Raw genomic sequence first — 21869 nt, 5'->3', positions numbered from 1 at the left:
CCTCAGTGGTCCTGTATTTTAAGCTGATGATCTGGCACCTTCAAACTTCCTTCGGAACATCATCTATTAAAAAATTGATGTCAATTTGAGAATTTTCCAACTTTGTCTTGTTAGATTTTGATTTTGGAAACTTATTAACACTGGAAGATCATACTCCCTCCGTCCCAAAATAAGTGTCGTTGATTTAGTACAATGTCAAAATACACTTATTTTGGGACGGAGGGAGTATATAATTTGGGACACCCACTGCAAGGGTTTCAGGCTTAAGCCGATACCATGTATAATGTATTCACAAACGTCATGGTGTTAACAAAGAAATATTATCTTCGCCGCTACAAACTGCATCAATTGCTCAAGTAACTAAATGTTCATTAGTTGCATGGGTGCTTTATTTTCTCTGATGTATCGGTGAATTGGCAAATATAAGGTATGCATCTCTGACTGCGCGCATCTCTGAAGCTGCATCCCTTATCAGCATTCGCTCCCTGGGCTGTTGCATTGAGCAGGATATGCCAACACTCATGACAGAAACCAAGCATTCCTCAGTTCTTGTTCGTGCAGTGCCGGTGTCGGCTACACCTGTATCATTTGCCTCTGTGTGTATCCAGATTGCTGGGTCTGCTATTTCCATGACTTTATCTGGAAGAGCGGCCTCAGCAAATTTATGCAGATTCAGTGAACCTTTGAACATGTCGTCTGTGGGACTTCTTCCAGTGAACATCTCAAGCAACAATATACCAATGCTATAAACATCGCCAAGAGGTGAGGCAGCAGATCCTTCCCCGTACTCTGCATATTTGCAGCCATGATTGATCATTAACCATATTTAGGAACATGAAACAGGCTAGGAGCGAAGAAAACAATGCAACAATGTTGCTAACCTGGAGCAATGTAGCCAATGGAACCTCGTACTCCTGCGGATCTAGTTGAATTCAGCATGGTTTGGCTTGCATTCTCAGGAAGAACTCTTGCTATGCCAAAATCTCCCACACGTGCACTCATGTCCTGTGCGAGAAGTATGTTGCTTGGCTTGATATCACAGTGGATGATTGGTGGTTGACAGTCATTGTGAAGATAGTCCAGTGCATCCAGGATATCAACGGCAATGTCCAGCCGCTGAGCCAGGCTGAGCGTACTGCATGGAGCCGGCTCTTGGGAGTTAGGATGAAGCCAACTGTCTAGGCTGTTGTTAGGCATGAGCTCAAAAACCAGAGCCTTGAACTCTTGACCTTGGGGGCTGATGCTTGCGCAACAGGTGATGATTTTTAGGATACATCGGTGACGCACTCTTCTCAATGCCTCACATTCAACCTCAAAACTCTTGGAAGATCCTGATTGTTGGGGATCAAGCACCTTTACGGCCACATTTGTACCTGTACCCTCATCATCCAAGGTGCATCTGTAAACAGCACCAAATCTTCCTTTACCAAGTAAGTTGGCATCTGAGAACTCGTTAGTTCCGTTTAAAATTGCTTGATAAGACACTCTCTGATGTTTGTCAATGGTTAAAGGTAGCATATGAAACTCCTTACTTTCTTTGAGCTTCCTGTGGAGTAACCAAACAATAACAATAACTGAAACTAGTAGCACGAGTGACCCTGTTACTGTGAGAGGTACTACAAGAGACTTTTTGTGATTTCTCACAGGGTATAAGGAGGAACATGAAGCCAGGTGAAGCTGATGTACTCCACCACACAACTTACTGTTTCCCTCGACCGATTCATAGGTTAGGTTTCTAAAGACGCCCCCACTTGGCACTTCACCTTCCAGATTATTGAACGACAAATCTAGCACCGACAGCAACGTCAGATTTTGTAGAACAGCTGGGATTGGCCCAGACAAGTTGTTCTGTGCCAGATACAACTCTTTCAAAGTGGCAATTCCAGCGAAGGTATCGGGAATCGTACCGGACAACTTGTTCATTGACAAGCTTATCGTGGTGAGCCCCTTTATATTCTTCAGATTTGTTGGTATGCTTCCTTCAAATGAGTTATTATGCAATAACAGGTATTGCAGGACCGTGCAGCTCGAGATACTTTCAGGTATCTTACCGCTTAACTGATTTCCTGATAGTACCAACCAATTAAGGTTAGTCAAGCTACCAACCTCTGATGGCAAGGGTCCAGAAAGGGAGTTGTCTGACAGGTCTAGTTGTATAGAAAGCGAAGACAGTTTGAAGATCTCTCTGGGAATGGAGCCATTCAGGCGATTTTTGGATATATCCAGAATGTTGAGGTCCTTGAGTCTCCCTAGGCTCGCTGGGATTGGTCCTTGCAGGTTATTATTGTACGCGAGTATCCAGTTCAACTTGGTGAGATTCCCGACAGATGTTGGCACGAGGCCTGACAAGGCATTGTTGAACATGAAGAACATGACAAGGTTTGCTAGCTTCCCGATGCTCTTTGGAATAACTCCTGACACGGAGGTATTTGCTACCTGCAGCACCTTCAGGCCTGCCAGATTGGAGATGTCTGAAGGGATTTCCCCTGAGATGTTGTTGTAGCCTATGAAAAGCTTCTGGAGACTTGTTGAGAGGTTTACGACTGAACCTGGCAGCTGCCCTCTGAAGGAGTTGTTGTCGAGGGCCAGATACTGTAGCTGGGTGCAGTTTGCAAGTGAATCCATGAACTCCCATCCCCTGCTGTTGTCTGCTTCAAGCCTGTTGCCAGCCAGCTCCAGGTACCGCAGATCCTGCGACCTCCCCAGCGTGCGAGGCACGTAGCCGCTAAACTGGTTCCACCCGAGGCGAAGCGTCGCGAGAGAGGAGAGGTTGGTGACTGAATGAGGGATGGCGCCGCTGAATCTGTTCCGGGACAGGACAAGCTTTTCCATGGCCGGGAGCCTGTCGCCGATGTCGGCAGGGATGCTCCCTTGCAGCGCGTTCCCCTCAACCTGAAGGCTCGTCAGCAATGACAGGTTGTAGAGAGAGCTTGGGAGCGTACCGGAGAATCCGTTTGCAGAGAGATCAAGGAGAGAGATGCTACCGAGGCCTCCAAGTCCTGGTGGGATCGAGCCGTCGAGCCGGTTGATGGAGAGATCGAGGTGTTGCAGGGACGACAGGTTGGCCAGCGACGCCGGGACGGCGCCCGTGAAGCTGTTGTTCGTCAGCGAGAGCTTCTTCAGGTTGGTCAGTGTATCGCCCAGGCTGGACGGGATGAGGCCACCGAGCTTGTTGCTGCCGAGGACCAGGGCCGTCATGCCGGTGCAGAGGCTCATGTTGTCAGGCAGCATGCCGGAGAGTGAGTTATCGCTCAGGTCAAGCGTGTGGAGTCGGCGGAGGTGGCCGAGGCTCGCCGGGATGCTCCCATGGAACCAGTTGAAGCTCAGGTTGAGCGTCTGCAACGACGTGAGGTTCCCAATGGCCGCCAGGAGCGTCCCGGCGAGCCCACGGGAGGACAGGTCCAGAGCCACCACCCTGCCGCTGCTGCCGCCACAGGTCACGCCCTCCCAGCTGCAGAAGCTGGTGCTGCTGTTCCATGAGCTGAGTGGGCCGGAGCTTCTGCCGCTCGTGATACCCGCCTTGAAAGCGAGTAAGGCGGCTCCATCATCATCACCATGGTTGCTAACACTGTCCCTCGCCGCGGCGATCACGAGGGCGAAGAGGAGGGACGACAAAAGCAACCTCACGGCGCGCATCCCGGCCATTTCTTCGGTTCGGTTTCGAACGTGGCAGTGGTTTGGAAGGTAGCAGAAGCAGCTGAATTCAGCAGGGCGAGGCTAGTAACCCAGGTGGCATTTTGGCTGATTTAGTCACAGAGGGGAGAGGTGTCACTTTCTTCCTCTCTGCCTTCTTTTTCTTCAGTTTTGACTTCATTGTCCTCTCTGTGTCACTAACGTGCTCACAAGTGATCACTTTATGTTGCTCTCAAGTCTCAAAGTGTCCACTTTCTGAAGCAAAAGATTCAACGAGGGTGTTGACACGGCATTTCTTTCCGATCAGGAAACTTCTCGCCATTTTCTTTTGAGTAGGTGGCACCAAATTTATTTTGTTCAGTCTATTCTGTTCCAGTCCCCACCAAAGTTCATATATAATTTCCAGCGCGTGTTCATAATTTCCGGTGATGTTGATGTGTGTTATCCCTGCACAAGTACAGAGTGCTCTGTTTCCTTGTTCCCCAGGTTTGTGAATGCCTTTAATCTCCAAAGTACGAAGAGAGAGAGAGAGAGAGAGCTGATTATTATCACCCTACTTACATCATGCAATGGGTCATGGGGTAGATCATTTCCTGCCTGAAGTCATCGTAAATTCTGTGTAAGACAGTAGAAGTGTAGAACATTTCATAATTATAGAAAGTGAGAGGGGTGGGACTTGGATACATAACTGTGTTATTAGCATTGAGCAATAAACATATTATATGCTTGACTTAACCTTTTTTTTTTGTTCAAGAGCAGACCAAACGGGGAGAAGCGAAGCCCTGTTGTTAAGGAGACTCGGAAGGCATGGGAAGCCAAACCCACGGATATTGTGCAGGTTAGCAAAATCAAACTATCATAGTCTGTGTTTTGGTTGCTGGATTTATATGGCTAGTAAATGGCCTGGTAGATTTTTTTTATTTTCTTTTTGAAGCAAACCTGTAGGAATTTCTTCCCACGGAGATTTTTTATAAATTCTATAAATAAAGTATATAAAGTTACGTACAAACTAGAAGAGGAAAAAACTATGGCCTGCGAGGAAAAAGAATAAAAAGAGTAGCGTACAACAACATCTGGTACAATTGTTGTGTGGAATGATATGCCTAATTATTGTTTTACTGCAATAGGTTTTGCTCTGGCAGGTGTTACTAGTAACGAAACACTCTGCTTTCTCAAGTAAAAAACCAGATCCGGCTTTTTATAGGTTAATTTTTTTGCACATTAAGAAAATCACGAATTTCAAAATATGTGCATTAATTTTGGAAAATTTTGAAAATTCATGAAATAAAACAATTTACGACTTTGAAAAGTCCATGAATTTTTAAAAAAAACTTTGCAAATTTGAAAAAGGTTGCAAATTGAAAAATGAAACAAATAAATGACTGAAAAAATCACAAGAGGAACTGAAAAAGATTTGAAAGAAAGAACACAGGAAAGAAAAAACTGCACGCGGAACAATCTAGAATGTTCACAAAACCGGATGGAAAGGGTGTTCAATCTTACCTCTAACATGACCCAGTAGGTATAAGGGTGTGCACCCTTTTACCAATCGCACTATATTCCTACTTCATTTTATAAAGTATAAACTAGGGCCCACGAGGAAAAAGAATAGCATACAACATCTGATAGAATCATCATGTGAAAGGATATGCCTAATTATTGTTTTACTGCTACAGGTTTGCTCTGGCATGTGTTACTAGTAACGAAACACTCTGCTTTTCTCAGGTAAAGAAACTAGATCCGTCTCTCTATAGGTTAAGAAAATTCGTACATTGAAAAAACAACGAATTTCACAAAATGTGCAAGAATTTTGGAAAAGGTTCATGAACTTGAAAAATTATGAAAGAAAAAGTTTGTGAATTTGAAAAGGTACAGATTTGAAAAAATGAAACAAATAAATAAAGGAAAAAAACAAGAAGAACTGAAAAAGAATTGAAAGAAAAAACCGCACACAGGACAATCTAGTCACAAAATCGGCAGAAAATGAAGCTCAACAGTACCTCTAACATGGGCCAGCCCAGTAGCTGATGCGGGGAGGTCGCTCGCGTCGACTGCGCGACATGGTTCTGGCCCATGGAGCCTTTTTTTTTTAATTTGGTCTGTTTATTTTTTGTGGAGCGCTATGCGTCCGCTGGTAGATTAATCGTAAACATCAATCGCCTCCCGCGCCACTGGATTGAGCCACATATACCCGTCAGATCTCCCCGATGAGGTGTGTCACGATTGCAACAAGGTAGATGTTGCGTAGCTCGCTCTCCAACAACAGCTTTGTTGCAAAAACACCGAAAGCATTGTTTTTGCCTGATTTTTTTAATTTTCGCCTTCATCTTTTTTTGCAACATAGATGATGTTGTGGAAGGACTTTTGCAACATAGGCAATGTTGTGGGATTTTTTTTCGTCTTTACATTTTGCAACATAGATGATATTGCGGGAGGACTTTTGCATGAATAATGTTGTGGAGATTTTTCACTAAAAATGATAACATCGTGTGCTTTGTGAATCGAGAAATTTATGCAACAAAGATGATGTTGCGGGAGGACTTCTGCAACAAGGTTCTTGTTGCGAAAAGTATAAAATGCATCACCGGCCGGAGCCACAGCGAAGGGTGAGATGGGAGGCTGGAACTACGCAGCTGGGCCAATGGTGGCCAGAACGGTGGGTGTGTGCACTCGAGTGGTGGCCATGGCTGCAAGCAGGGATAGTGAGGCGGGAAAGGAGATGCAATGCTCGTGATGTTTCTACAGAAAGGGCACGTGCTGCTTCGGGCCATAAGGAGATGTGTCTACAGATGGAGAAGATTGATGCAATAGTAGCATCCATCGGCTGATGGGAATAGTTTCCCTTATTTTTCAGTAGAAAAAATTCAAGAATTCAATTTTTTTTGCAAATACAAAAATGTTCATGAAATAAAATATTATTCACAAATGCAAAAATAGTTTGCAGATTAATTTTTTTTTCATGAATTCAAAAGATGTAGCAAATTCCAAAGGTATTCATGCATTTGCAAAAAATCACAAATTGAAAAACAAAAATTTGAAAAACGTTTGTGAATACAAAAACTATTTGGGGATTTGGAAAATGTTCATGAATTCAATTTTTTGAACATTTTGAAATTTGTGAAATAAAAATAAAAGGTGAATAAAAGAATTAAGAATAAACAAAAATAAAAAGGAAAAGGAAAATCGGATATAGAATAGTAAAATAAAAGAAAACTGTTCAGGTAACTTCATGAAGGTTTCCAAAACGGGCCAAGAGGTTCCTAAAACCGGTCAGTGTGTGTGGTTCGCTCGCTTTGCCTCGATTTATAATGGGCCGGCCCGTCTTCCTCCGCTGGTGAGCGATCGCTATGCAAACGGTTGCTACTCTCCCCGTCCGAAAATACTTGTCATCAAAATGAATAAAAAGAGATGGATGTAGAACTAAAATACATCTAAATACATCCCTTTTTATCCATTTCAATAACAAGTTTTTTCGGATGAAGGGAGTATAGACGATAAGGCGTTTGCAACGAGCTGGAGAGCTATCTTAATGACGTCATGGTCAGCAAATACTGTGACCTGAAGGGGTACATGGAGTATGGAGGGCTAAAAGAGGAAGATGAACAGGGCAATTAAGCCAATAGTTCTTTTAGGTGTTGACCGAGGACGGAACTTGAAGTAACACCAACTATTCCTTGACAACACACGGACTATGAGAATGACTGTTCGGAAAATAACGCCTTCTAGGAAGTGATCAATTGAACGGCGCACAATCACTATTGTTGTCAGATCCAACTACTACTTGAGTTCGGGGTATATGTTTTCACCCCCGAATATTATATCGAATAATCTTCAAACAATACATTCAATAATAGAGCAATGAAGCACATAGCCCTGACACGACCTACTAAGGTCGGGCCTTGGGTTTTCGCCCGGCGTAGCGCGTCATTTCTTCCAGTGCAATACTATCCGTGTGACACATTTAGGTAACAAATTCTATGTGCCAAATTTGTACTCCTTCGTCTCATAATATAAAATGTTTTTTGACCCTACACTAACAAAACTAAATGCCCCAAACTGATAATGCTCCTGGACGATGGTGCACATCTGTTGCCGGAAGAAGCAAGGAAGCTTCCTTGCATCCAGGGGCACAATTGAAGAAGTCGACCTTGAAGCTGGTGACGTGGCCAAAGGAAAAAAGGATGGAGCACACAACAACTCCCGCCTTGACTTCTACGGTTCTACCATAAATTTTCTTTTGTCATGAAAAGCCTATTGAACCCCCTCCCCTCCCTCCCATTGCACGGCCGCGTCCTACGCTTCACACGATTAGACCGAAAAGGATGTGCATAGATCCGCTACCTCTGTGGAGTCCTTCAGCTTGCCACATCGGCACACCCATGGTGGCAGTGATTATGTAGGCCTATGCTACATTAAACTGCTTTTAAATTTAAATTCTTAGAGTAGATACTACCATTGCTTAGTTAATACATTTTATTTTATTTTATTTTTCTTTTATTGGTTAGACGATAGGCCATACATGCTCATGGCCCGTATTTAATAATCACTGTTAGCAATAACTAAATTCAATAGTTTAAGCATCAAAGCAACATCTTTTCAATAATAATAATAATAATAATAATAACCTAGCTTCCGCAACAACATGATACCAAGGCCCTGTTCTTTGACCGATTCTCCCAGAATCTTAAGAATCCGGCCTTCCCTCAGTTTCTCCCATAATCATGAACATATATTTCTTTTCACAATCCTACCTAGTTAGGATGTAAACAACTAGGATTGTCAGGAAAATATAGGTTCAAAATTCTGGAAGAAGCCAAGTGGATGTTCGATTCTTAAGATACTGGGAGAACCGGCCAAAAGAACTTAACCCAAGAGCTAGTCAAGACTTCAAGAATGCACACATCCAAATTATTAAGAAAGAAAGAGTAACAATGATCCATGATACAACATACAAGAAGCAATATCGACCATCCCTTGACAGCACATGACCGCGAGAATGGTTGTTCGGAAAATAATGCCTCTAGGAAGTGAACGGTGAGCAATCGCTGCCGTTGCCAAATTCAACTACTTGGGTTAGGATCATACGTTTTCATTCTGAAGATTATATTGAACAATCTCCAAACAATACATTCAATAATAGAGCAACGAAGCACATCGCCATGACACGACCAATTAAGGTTGGGTCTTGGGTTTCGCTCCGAGTAGCGCGTTATTTCTTTTAGTGCAGTACTAACTACGGAGTATGTGCTAAATTCACAAAAAAACAGTCCATGTGCTGAAGTAGAAAATTAGCCACACCGAGCATCATCACCAACACAAAAATATGCACAGTCAGATGGAATAAATGCTCCAAAACTGATGATGGTCCTCGACGCTGGTGTCGGAAGGAGCAAGGAAGCTTCCTCGCATCCATGGGCACGTCAGAAGGAAGCGGATCGGGTGGAAGCAGAGACCCGCCTCGTCTTGTCAAGCTCCGTGCCGCTGGACATCCTCCCTGTCGCCGGCGCTCCGCCCTTGGCCGCGGCGTCGTCGTCGGCCGCCACATCGACGCGCACCTCGGGACGGGCCTCGGCGTCGTCCGGCGCCTCGACGGCGGCGCGGCACAAGGGGCACGTGGAGTTCCCGCGGAACCAGGCGTCGATGCAGTCGACGTGGAACCGGTGGCCGCACCGCGGCAGCGCGCGCGCCTCCTCGCCGCGCTCGAACTCGGCGAGGCAGACCGCGCAGTCCCCGGCGCCGACGGCTGCGGCTACCACGGGGAGCGCCCGGAGCACCGCGGGGTCGAGCCCCCGTGGAGAAGGCGCCTCGTCGTCCGCACCGCCGACGTAGATGGCCAGGCTGCGGTGGAGGCGGCGACCCTCTCGCGCGCGCCGGCGCCAGCCGCTGGTGTACAGGTGCAGCGCGATGAGGGCCAGCAGGACGCCCGCGAACGCCCCGGCCGCGACGAACAGGACCTTGCCGGCCGTGGCGTAGCCCGACGGAGCCTCCACCTCCACCTCCACCTCCACCACCGGACCGGTGCTGGGCTTAGGCCCATGTGGCATCGGTGGAGTTGGGTCGGATCCAGGGAGTTGGCGGCGGCGGCGGCATGGGTCCTCGCCGGCGTATTCGCTGGGGTGCGCGCCCATGGCCACGGCACGTAGAAGAGATCGATCGTAGCTGCACCTGCACTGCACGCCCAACAAAGCAAAAAAAGAAAGGCCGTATGTTTTGGAATTGGTTTGGTTTGTGTTGGTGCACTGCACACACATACTTATAGATGTAAAACATGACGAAAATACCCTCGCTGATACCGGGAGAGAGAAGGACAGATCTAGGGGCATTTTCAGGTTTTTGATTAGACGATTCTGGCGGGTCATGCGTGCGGGGTACGCCGGCTGGGGGGACTCGCCCGACTGACTTTGAAGAATTCCACGATTAAGAGCGACTATGATACGTATGAGACTAGAGACTGGACTGGGAGGCAGCGGGCAAACTGAGAGTCTCTGCTATCGCCCCGGACCTGAGACTAGACTTTGGAGGCAGCGGGCAGCGGGCGTTTCCAGCAGGCAACATGAGAAGATAAACGGCCCTGAAACGGTTTCCAGCAGGCCACTATCACTAGCCTTATTACAAAAGGCGGGAAGCATGAGCAATAATGCAAGATAAACGAAGCCCTCTCAGGAATTTGATCTCTTTGATAATTGCCGCATAAATTGATCTATCCTCTCCCTTGCTCTGGATCAGTTGTTACAAGAAACCATCTTTTTTGCTAAACTACCATAATAGCAAGCTAGAACATGGGACTAGAAAAGAGAGCGAGATGGGGCAGCTATCAGAAAAAAAAAACCCGCCATAGATGATCGACCTTGAAACATATATTACCGACAAAAACCTTATATCACCACAGCTAAGATGAACAATTTTAAATCTGTGATCATTTTTTAAACTTCACGTATAATTTATAAAATTATTGAATACTTCTTAAAAAATCATTAACATTTTCTAAACACATGAACCTTGTTAAACCAGGTGACCGGTTTTCTTTCAAGGCTAAGAGCATTCGTTTCTTTTTTTTTGGAAATGCTTTTGTACTTCCAAATGAACAACATAGGTGAGAAGTTGATTTTCTCTAGAGCAGGAGAATCCGCGAGCGAGCGCAATTGGGCCGGCTCATTGCGTGTTATAGGAACAATATCTCTTTTAGCGCGTAGAAGAGGATCTCTCTGCTGAATCGCTTCCTCCGGCGTCGACGGTGCTCCCAGGCTTGGGGTACTCCCAATGCTTCAATGTCAAAAAAACATTTTTAAATATCTTAAAAAATTCTGAAAAAATGTGAATGTTCATAAGCAATGTCACTACAACCCCTAAAATATTTAGGTCCAAACTCGAAAATGCACACTGAGAAAAAATATAAAATTATTTTACAACATTCATGTGGGATATGTCTATAACTCCAAAATAATCAGCTGAAAACACTATGTACATTTAGAGATTCAAAAAAGGCAAATTTGAATGTGAATAGTAGCAGTTTGGGGGGTGAATAGTACTTTAACACTATTCACATCCGATTTTGTCTTTTTTGCTTCTATTAGTGTAAGTTGAATTAGGAGCTGAAATTTTTTAAGGTTCTACATCAAATATTGACGTGTGTCTATATTTTTTTAGGAATATATGAACATGTATGTTTAAAAAAAACGATATCATAGATCTCACCTACATTAGGTGAGATCTCACACAAATCTTCCCCTTGTTAGACCAACAGTGAACATTGGTTGTCTCAGTCCTATGCAGGTACTTTAATATAGTGCTCGGTTGCAGTGACTGGCTGTGCTGGCCGCGTGATCAAATACTCCACACTCCATACTCCAGAATTTTACTTACCGATCAAATACGCTCGACACTCCACATAACTCCTAGACTAGGCCTTCAAAAAGAAAACGTCACACGTGCGTTGATGATGACGGGTTCACCATAAAGTTGAACTCGGGATTTTCATCCCCCAACCCAAGATTCAATCCACCACCTTCAGTAAGAAAGCGACGCAGACGCACGTCGACATAGCCCGATCAAAGATCTTGTATTTTCACTGGAGTGCATAAACTCGTCGTCGAAGCCGTCTGTACCATCTGTCCTAATCCGTTGATGGAGGAACGTCCCATACCGCCACCAGCCTAAAAAAGGCCATCACCACCTCGAGATCCAAACTCCAGGTCACCCACACGACCCCGGAGTCGGCCGGCAAGGAGGACGATGTCATCTATGGCAATGACGGCGCCTCCTACGCCAACACCAAAAGCGCGTCTGCGGCTGACACATTTTTTGCCGCGACGAGTTTTGACGATGACGGCAACTCCAATGGTGCTCTGTACACCAACAACTTTGACGGTGGCGCCAACTATAATGGTGACATGATGTTAGAGGCTAGTCCAACAAGCGATGGCGACAACTCCGAATGGCAACGACACCAAACATGTTTCTTGGGCCGCTACAAACAGGTCACAACCAACCACATACAACTATTGGCACCACAACGACATCTTCATGCTCATGAAAATTGACGAGTGGCTTCGCAAGCATTATGAGGGCGGGAGAGTACCATCACTAAAACTCTACAAGGTGTTCATGAAGGATGGACGGCAGATCTGCCGTGGCAAGCTCACCTTGAAAATGGTTTTGCAAAAGAGGTACCACTTGAGGGAGAAGTTTCGCACCTTCTGCGGGTTAGGGCCCAGACGCGAGCACCACATGCATGAAGAAGATGAATTTTACGATTGTTGCAGGAGGGCATGGCCGAATATCGTCAAACAGACCCTTGCTGAGCTTGCTAATACGAAGCAGACCACGGGGTCTAGTTATTTTTTCTGGATGCCGATAAGTGCCACACGTGTGGGCGTTAGGGAGTCTGCCCACACATTTTATGTGGTGTATAAGAGGAACAGCCCACACACCTACGTTTGGGCAAAATAATTAGCGCCCACACGTCTCTTTTTTCCTTCCCGATCCCTCTCACACGCGTGCGTGTGGGCGAAGTTGATAACGCCCACACGCCCGTATGTCAGGCACCGTACCTCCTGGTCCCGCACGCCACGCGTGACGGTCACCACGCGCCCGCAGTTGCCATGGTCCAGACCCTCGTCTATTTTCGTTTAATTGCAATTGCCATGTCGCTGAACTACGGTTGCCATGTCGGACAACTGCAGTTGCCATGGTTGCTCAATTGCAGTTGTCATGTATGGTCTGATCTAATATAGTTGCCATGATTTCATAACTTTAGGAGTTGCCACATACTAACACTAGGCAGTTGAGAGAGTTGCCATGTGCTCACAAGCATGCTAGGGCAGTTGCCATGTAAAAAGGAAGAGTTGCCATCTGCTTACGTGCACGTTAGGGCAGTTGCCATGTACATGCACGTTAGGGCAGTTGCCATGCACATATGGCAACTCGGTAAAAGAGAGTTGCCATCTGCTTACGTGCACACTAGACAGTTGCCGTGTACCCTGCAAAACATATGGCAAACTCGGGTAAAAAAAAGAGAGTTGCCACCTGCTCATAAAAGCACACTAGGGGCAGTTGCCATGTGCAGTGCAAAAACACATGACAACTAGCAGCTTGGGTGTGGGAGAGGAGAAGGGCATGTGGGCAAGATGCCAAATGCCCACACACTAGCCCTTGTGTGTGCGTGCAAAGTGGCGTGTGGGCGAACTGCTGAACGCCCACACACCAGCCCCTCCTGTGTGATGAAACGGCCGTGTGGGCGACCGGCTGAACACCCACACACCAGGCCAGTCCTACATGACACTAGAAACATACCAAAATTCGTGCGCTCACGAACGGACGTGGATCCATGCGTGTGGGCGAGATGCAAACACCTACATATGTAGGCGTTAACATTTTCGTTTTTTTATCCGCCAACAGATAATAGTAGCTTTTTTCACCTTTCTTGCATCGTCAGTGCTACATCTGGATCAGGTCGGTTCTTTCTTTCCTTGTTAGTGTTTTTTTGTGGTCATTTCTCTGTATGATATTGTTCCTGGTGTATATGCCATGCAATCCGTGCCATGGATATGCTAGAACAAGAATTATCATCTAGTGTTTTTTTCCTTTTTAAGATACTCTTTCCGTTTTTATTTAGTTCGCATATTAGCTTTAGTCAAAGTCAAGCTTTGTAAACTTTGACAAAGTTTATAAACAAAGATATTGACATATACAATAACAAATCAATAACATTAGATTTATTATTGAATGTAATTTCACATCATATAGATTTGTTATGGTAAATATTTGTATTGTTTTCTATAAACTTGATCAAATTTTACAAAGTTTGACTTCAGTCAACTTTAATATGCAGAGTAAATAAAAATGGAAGAAGTACATTTATGGCTATGATTCTATTTTATTTTTATGTTTTGTGGGGGACGGGGCCGGATATTTTATTTTTATGTTTTGTGGGAGATTTGCTACGTCATGTTTGCATTCATCTGGATCTTGTGTACCATGCTCAAAGCAGCTCTTCGATTTCCAGATAGGCGTTCCTTCAGCGGAACGGAAAAGAATTATATGAGACCAAGTCTCACGGATTAGCATGTGAGATCCACCCTAATAGATGACACGTGACATTTACAAATCATAAAACATCTACCCCATCCACACTTGAAATCAGGAGAAAAAGAAATTAGATGATTTATGATTTATGAATGCCACGTGTCATCCATCAGGATGAGTCTCATCTACTAGCCCATGAGACCTGGTCTCATATAATTTTTCTACCAGCGGGACACGTTAGGAACTGCAGACTTTGATGTTGATGACTACGACCACATTAGCATTGTCACTTTCTAGAACTAACATGTCCTGAGCAAAACGGAGAATTGGCCTCGTCTGCTTTCGAACAGATGAGATACCGAGATTTGTTCGCCCGACGCCAAAACTGTTCAAACCTGCACCACTGGCAGTGTTTTCCCCTAGGTCAAAATTGTTCCGATTCTCCTTCCAGATTCAGGCTAGGCATGTAGCTCTGCAGAAACGCGTGTTTGGTTGCTTTCGCTATCGGGTCTGGCTCAGAGAGGAAAAACGAGCCAGGTTAAGCAGGGCCTGGGTAAACAAAAACATGATAAAAAATGTAGATGACCAGTTGATTCGTGGCCTGCATTGAGGGTCTTGTCATTGAGATGCAATTTTCATCCGGCGTTTGGTTACATACATGCATATGATTACCAGCGTTAACAACAAAACTTAACAACCATTAGATTGGGCTTGACATTTCGTCAAACACTTTGAGCGCGCCGGAGCTTCCACTGCCCATCGTGCCCGCCAGCAGCTCCCGGCGACCGTGAAGACGCCTAACTCGCAGCCGTGGCCGTGGCCGCGCCCGGCTCGCCGCGGTCGTGGACGAGCTTGAGCTGGCCGTTGTTGAGAATCTTGCCGCGCCCATCATCTCTCGGAGAGCCTCTGCGTCGGCCGCCTCGTCTTTGCTGGCTCCGCCCGCGCTCTCGTCGTCGTCGCAGGCCACAGCGGAAATGTCACGCCGCCCCGCCGGCTCGCCTGCTCCACCACCACGTCCACACCGGCACACCTCGCCTTCGTGTCCACGCCACCGTCCGCGCCTCCGCCTCTGCCTGCTGTGATGTTTGATGTGCTCAGAGCATACCAAGCTCTGCGCTGAGCCACTGACGGTGCCATGCGCGCATAGTCATTCTCTGGTCAAGCTCACGATCTGCATGTGCATCGACTACACGAGGGCATTTTCACACTTGCAACCAGTTCGATCTTCCATTTGTAGGCAAGAAAAACCATTGAGGGTCGAGATGAGCAGAGACGCCGCGCTGCCGTTCCCGCCGCCGGGGCAGGCCAGGTTCGGGATGGTGTGCGCGAAGCCGCTGACGGCCTTGACCCGCATGCCGCCCGCGCTGGCGCGCGCGACAGCCGCGACTACGTCCGCTCGGACGCCGGGTACGCGACGTCCGCCACGGGGCAATCCGCGCGGTCGCTCGACCAGGTGTCGCGTCCACGCTGGCCGCAGGCTCCGTTCCGTCGGATCACCCCGCCGCTGCTGCGCCCCGGCCGCGTCCATGCTGGCCGTAGGCTCAGCTGCGACGGGTCGCCTCGCCGCTGCTTCGCCGGGTCGCCTCGCCGCTCCTTCGCATCTGACATCGCGGCACCGGCCGGTCGCGGTAGTAGAGCACCGCGCGGAACTGGCGAAGGCTTGGTCGAGGCCAGCGTCGTGGACGTCGCCATCGCCGCCGCCAAGCCGAGGGGCCGCTTCGACCACGACCTGCAGCGGGTCAGCGGCGAGCTGCGGGTGGTGCTGGCCCCGGAGGAGAAGAACATGCAGGCCATGGAGGGAGAGAGAGGGGATTGAGGATTAGAAAGGGAGAGAGGGATTAACAGGAGACACACGTCTTCAGAGAGCCACCCACATGCGTCTCGAAGCATCGCTCGGGCCTGGCTCTCGGGAAAATGCCGATTCGGTTGTTCCTCAACGGACCAGATCCAGAGGTACTTTAAGAACCGTGTTATGCGGACTGAACAATGTATGTAGGAAACCAAACAATCGAAGTTCAAAAAAATGCTGCATCGCGCGCAGGCCTGATTGGCCTCAAGGCAACCAAACTCATCCAAAGTGACCAAAGTAACAGTAAGCCAGCCAGTTTGTGAGGGCTTTTGACGTGAACTGGTCACTCTTCGCCTAGAGCCAAACCGTAGAATCTCACCTAGTGCTTCAGAGTCTCGTTAGCGTCCCCAGCCCAGAAAATGTTTCCCACCAGTGGCTCATTCAACTACTCCTTTCGTTTCAAATTACTCGTCGTAGAAATGGATGTATCTAGAATTAAAATATATTTAAATACATTCATACCTACAACAAGTAATTCGAAACGAAGGAAGTATTTACTAGCATCCGACGACAACAGTTGGTACCCACACTGGAGCCGGGATCGTTTTCTGCTACCTTGGATTTTTAGAGGGGTGGGATTTGGATTCATAACCTTTTGTACTTGAGTTTAATCTCTTAATATTAAGTGATGAATATACCAACCGCTTTTTGACCGTTCGAGTCGGGTGCCCGCTCGTCGTCCATCCCGATTTAAATTTGGATCAGCCGTGTGCCCAACACACAAACCCATTTCATGTCCGCACAGAATTTAAAAAAGGCTCGCGGCCATAGATCATGCTAGCGGCCATGCCATCGCCCTGAGTTCATGCCGGCGTCATGCTAGCATAAAAAAAATCACCACATAATTCATACTGGCACACATGGTTTCACTCGCTGCTGACCGTAGTCGGGTCAGAATGTTTGAAAGCTTTGTCTGTCCCTACGGGAAAATGGCACGCGGTGTTTACACATGGATAGTAGCGAGTGTAACCAAGTCGTAGCAAAGCCACAAGGACAAGGAAAGCTTTGTTCTTTCACTAGTTTTCAGGTTTTTTTTAGTTTCTTGATTCCTTTATTTTCTTTTTAATTCAGTCATTTTTCAAATCCATGGATAACTTTCAAAAGTTGTGAATGTTTTTTTTTTCAAATTTGTGAGTGTTTTTCAAAATCAAGAACCATCAATTCATGAACTTGTTTTGAATATAATTTATTTTTTTCTTGGTTTTGGGGTTTTCTGATTGGTTCTTTTATTTTTATCTTCTATCATTTTATATATTTTTGAAAAATGTTCAGCGTGCATTTAGAAAATCTTCAGTGTATATTAGAAAAAAGTTCGCCATGCATTGAAGAAAAATTCACCGTGTATATTAAATGTTCATCATATATTTTTTAATGTGTATCTGAAAATAAGTTCACTGTATATTAAAAAATGTTAAGTTTGTATTGGAAAAACGCGCATCATATATTAACAATAAAACGAAATTACAGTACAGAAACCTATATAGAAGTTCCCTCGCAAAAAAACCTATAAAAAAGGAAAGAAAACTAGAAGAAAAACCATACTTGAAAGAAAAAAAAATAAAAACTAAAAACAAAAAGTAATCACAAATCGTAAAAAAAAATTAGGGTACACAAATCGTACATATGTTCGCTCATGCCCGCAGATGGATACTCCCGCGCTGGCCCAAGGCCCATGTAGCAGCTAATGACGCAGCAGCCTGACGCTTGTCGCCCGCTACAAGTGACCCAAATGATACCAACTAATACCGCGTGAGACGACGCAGTCCAAGGTGCGCAGTGTCGGGTTGGTGGTGGGCCATATCACGAGCGAGTCGGAAATCATCCAAGAAATTGCAGAGAAACTCTCGACTTCACTTGTACCATAATTTTTCTTTTGTTATGAAAGGCCCATTGCACGGTCGCGTCCAACTGCTCACACGTTAGACCGAAGAGGATGTGCATAGATCCGCTACCTCTGCCGAGTCATTCAGCTTGCCGGATTGGCACACCCATGGTGGCGGTGATTATGTAGGCCTATGCTACATTAAACTGCTTTTGAATTTAAATTCTTAGAATAGATACTACCATTATTTAGTTAATACATTTTTTAAATTCCTAGATCTTGACTTTTTGCCAAAGAAAGCACCAAGTGCTTTGAAGCATCAGGCGAGCAACACAACCAGACGAAAAGGTCCGCCACGAGGTTACTCCAAAATCCATGTGGACGCTGGCTTTGCAAGAAAACGAGCTAGAGGAGCAGCAACTGCAGTGTACAGAGACGAGAATGTGCAATTTTTTTGGTAGCTTGGCACTAGTCATCAATGGCATAGTAGATGTTGCTACTCTGGAATCAATTGCATGCAGGAAGGCATTATTTTTGGCGGAGGGTCTGTTGGAATTTTGCTAGTAGGTCTTTGGCTCAAAGCCCAACTAAAATTTTGAAATTCTCTTGGCACATTCATACACACATGTGAGTGAAGTGAGTGAGGCTAAAGTTTAATCCCATCCCGGAAGTTGAGAGAGAGTTGCATTTCTTTATAAGATGAGCTCTTCTACCACTTGTATGAGCATGAGAAGAGGAGACCTACACACGCGCTCCTCCTCCTTGCTCGCCACGCCACGTCGGACAGAGCTATGCATGTTGTCTATATTTTTGTTGTTCGGAAAAAATTAATGAGTCATTAATTAATAATTAACGGACGCGTTAATTACTGAACCGTTTCCGATTCTTTTGCATCGTGACGACTCGGACGTGGGGTTTACTCTCACGACCTACCCGGTCCGCACTATATAGTCAGGCAGACGTCTACCCTAGCCGCCGCCGCTTCGTATGGTTTCTCATCACCGTTCCAGATCATTGCGCCGCCAAGCAAGTCTTCTCCATCCCTCCTTTCGGCGTGCACCGAGAGAAGGGACAGCAGGCCTCCGGAACCCCGCCTCTTGTGGTCCTGTATGGGAGAGGGGCGATCAGGTTTTTGGAGAGCGCACTCGCGCGACTGCTGGCAGCGACGACTTCGCGAACGACAACTTCTTCCCCGACCTCGGCAACCTCATCCTCGACGACATGGGCGACAACGTCAACACCGGCGGTGCTGCTCCCGCTGCACCGTATGTGATTCTATCCTTCCTGTTCGAGATCGTGATAGAATTCATGTTTTTAGTATGTGCCCTAGATGTGATCTGTTCATCTGCTATGCTAGTTCACATGATTAGTTTAATCTCTGCTACTATAGTCATGATTTATCTTTTAATTATTCGGATTAAATCTTGTAGTAATTTGCTCATATTTCCAACAGGATCTACATCTGTGTGACTTCATTATTGATATTGAGAGGGGGAGCCAGGGAGGATATGGAGTCATCATATAAGAAATCAAACAGAGGGCGTTGTCCTTTAATTGTCATTTCATTTTTGAAGGTCGTTCTACTAATGTAGACGCCGGTAGGTTAGCCAAGTTTTTACATTCACTTGATCAAGGTAGACATGTTTGGTTAATCCAACAGCATGATCCTTTTGTATCCCTCTCCATGTGGAGTTTGAATAATAAAGCTTGATGACACCTCTAAAAAAAGTTAATACATTTTTTATTTGTTAGACGATAGGCCATATATCCTTATGGCCCATATTTAGTAATCACGATCGGCATTAACAAAAATCAATAGCTTGAGCATCGAAGCAACATCTTTTCAATGAACAGTAATAAAGTAAAGATACTAATTAAACTTAACTTCCGCAACAACACGATGCCAAGAGCTAGTCAACACTTCAAGAATGAACACATCCAAAATATTAAGGAAAGAGTAACAATGATCCACGATACAAGAAGCAACATCGACCATCCCTTGACAACACATGACCTCGAGAAGGATTGTCCGAAAAATAATGCCTCTAGGAAGTGAATGGCGCGCAATCGCTGCCGTCGCCAAATTCAACTACTTGAGTTCAGATCGTACGTTTTCACCCTAAAGATTACATCAAACAATCTCCAAACAATACATTCAATAATAGAGCAACGAAGCACATCACCATGAGCGTTATTTCTTCTAGTGCAATACTAACTATGTGCCAAATTCGCCTAAAAAATCAATGTACCAAATTTGTTGTAGAAAATTAGCCACACCGAGCATCATCACCAACACAAAAATATGCACAGTCAGATGGAATAAATGCTCCAAAACTGATGATGGTCCTCGACGCTGGTGTCGGAAGGAGCAAGGAAGCTTCCTCGCATCCATGGGCACGTCAGAAGGAAGCGGATCGGGTGGAAGCAGAGACCCGCCTCGTCTTGTCAAGCTCCGTGCCGCTGGACATCCTCCCTGTCGCCGGCGCTCCGCCCTTGGCCGCGGCGTCGTCGTCGGCCGCCACATCGACGCGCACCTCGGGACGGGCCTCGGCGTCGTCCGGCGCCTCGACGGCGGCGCGGCACAAGGGGCACGTGGAGTTCCCGCGGAACCAGGCGTCGATGCAGTCGACGTGGAACCGGTGGCCGCACCGCGGCAGCGCGCGCGCCTCCTCGCCGCGCTCGAACTCGGCGAGGCAGACCGCGCAGTCCCCGGCGCCGACGGCTGCGGCTACCACGGGGAGCGCCCGGAGCACCGCGGGGTCGAGCCCCCGTGGAGAAGGCGCCTCGTCGTTCGCACCGCCGACGTAGATTGCCAGGCTGCGATGGAGGCGGCGCCCTCTCGCGCGCGCCGGCGCCGGCCGCTGTTGTAGAGGTGCAGCGCGATGAGGGCCAGGAGAACGCCCGCGAACGCCCCGGCCGCGACGAACAGGACCTTGCCGGCCGTGGCGTAGCTCGACGGAGCCTCCAACTCCACCACCGGACCGGCGCTGGGCTTGGGCACCTGTGGTGCCATCTTGGGTGGAACTGGGTCCGCGACGCGGCATGGGCGGAGTACGCGGTGGCATGGGCCCTTGCCGGTGTATTCGCTGAGGTGCGCGCCCATGGCCACGGTCCGTAGCTAGCTTAGCTGCACACCGCGCTCGGCTCCACTCGTTTAGGGCTTGGTGTGCGTGTGTGCTGGTGCAGTTACTTACTCTACATACTGTAAGAGTAAGATATGACGAAAATATCCTCGCTGATGCCGGGAGAGGAAACGTTGGATCCAGGGGCATTTTTGGGGTTTTTACTGCATGATTGTGGCGGGTCATGCAGGGTACGCCGGCCGGGGAGACTCGACTGACTTTGGAGGTTGCACGTCCAAGAATTCCACGATTGAGAGGGACTATGCTATGAGACTGGACTGGGAGGCAGCGGACAGCGGCAGTTTCCAGCAGGCCGCATGAGACTATACTTTGGAGTCGATTGTACGGTTTGGACCAGCACGAAAGTTCCGCGAAAACACTCGCTCCTCATGCAGCGTCTACAATGTTTGGGGGCGAAACATAAAATACAATTGTTTGGGAGGACCAAAAGTTAAAAAGTTCTCGTCTATCCCTCACAATATTTCTTTTTCTTCAGCTTCAATGTTTCTCTGTCTTTGCTCCCTGGAACAGCTGCCCCCGTAGTAGCAGCAGTCGCTGGGCCTCGGGACCCACCATAGATGATTGACCAAGAAACACACTCCCTTTGTTTTAAAATAGGTGTCTCGACTTTAATACTAACTTTAGTATAAAGTTATAATAAAATTACGGAAATATTAATGCCCACACGTATGGCATGTTTGCACTTCGCCCACACACGTTGATATACACTGATCCTGTTTTGCACGAATCCTAAAGGAATCCGTTAGATTTTCAGTGCCACGTGGGCATCATCGTGCGTGTGGGCGTTGGATAGTTCACCAACACGACCCACAGCATGCGGCTGCCAGTTGCGCCGTGTGGGCGAACCCCACACAGCACCACCTAGTCCATACGCGTGTGGGCGAACTGCTCTTCGACC

At 46.9% G+C, this 21869-nt stretch overlaps 2 protein-coding genes and 1 pseudogene across 2 annotated transcripts; all 3 read right to left on the bottom strand.

Moving 5' to 3' along the window:
* Window positions 1-247: 247 nt before the first annotated feature.
* LOC125528613 (uncharacterized) lies at window positions 248-4077 on the bottom strand. Its single transcript, XM_048693059.2, has 2 exons — window positions 882-4077; window positions 248-789 (listed from the first exon to the last, which is right to left on the bottom strand). Exons 1-2 carry the CDS (start codon window positions 3643-3645, stop codon window positions 389-391), a joined length of 3165 nt encoding a protein of 1054 aa, XP_048549016.1. The 5' UTR covers window positions 3646-4077; the 3' UTR covers window positions 248-388.
* A 4638-nt stretch (window positions 4078-8715) lies between these two features.
* LOC147978478 (RING-H2 finger protein ATL64-like) lies at window positions 8716-9880 on the bottom strand. Its single transcript, XM_087516608.1, has one exon. The coding sequence runs from the start codon at window positions 9759-9761 to the stop codon at window positions 9054-9056; it is 708 nt and encodes a 235-aa protein (XP_087372734.1). The 5' UTR covers window positions 9762-9880; the 3' UTR covers window positions 8716-9053.
* Window positions 9881-19749: 9869 nt separating this feature from the next.
* Window positions 19750-21259, bottom strand: LOC147978477 (RING-H2 finger protein ATL2-like; annotated as a pseudogene).
* Between the last annotated feature and the right edge of the window lie 610 nt (window positions 21260-21869).

Source organism: Triticum urartu, chromosome 3A, assembly GCF_056163025.1.
Source record: "Triticum urartu cultivar PI428250 chromosome 3A, HENAU_Tu73, whole genome shotgun sequence".
In the NCBI taxonomy this organism is placed as follows: domain Eukaryota; kingdom Viridiplantae; phylum Streptophyta; class Magnoliopsida; order Poales; family Poaceae; genus Triticum; species Triticum urartu.
Note: the sequence above shows the minus strand (reverse complement) of the source record. Positions and strands in the feature narration are given on the sequence as shown.

Coding starts and splice junctions, on each gene's coding strand:
- LOC125528613 (XM_048693059.2), bottom strand. CDS start 3,645: ATGGCCGGGATGCGCGCCGTGAGGTTGCTTTTGTCGTCCCTCCTCTTC. Junction 790..881: donor CATTGGCTACATTGCTCCAG/GTTAGCAACATT, acceptor GCAAATATGCAG/AGTACGGGGAAGGATCTGCT.
- LOC147978478 (XM_087516608.1), bottom strand. CDS start 9,761: ATGGGCGCGCACCCCAGCGAATACGCCGGCGAGGACCCATGCCGCCGC.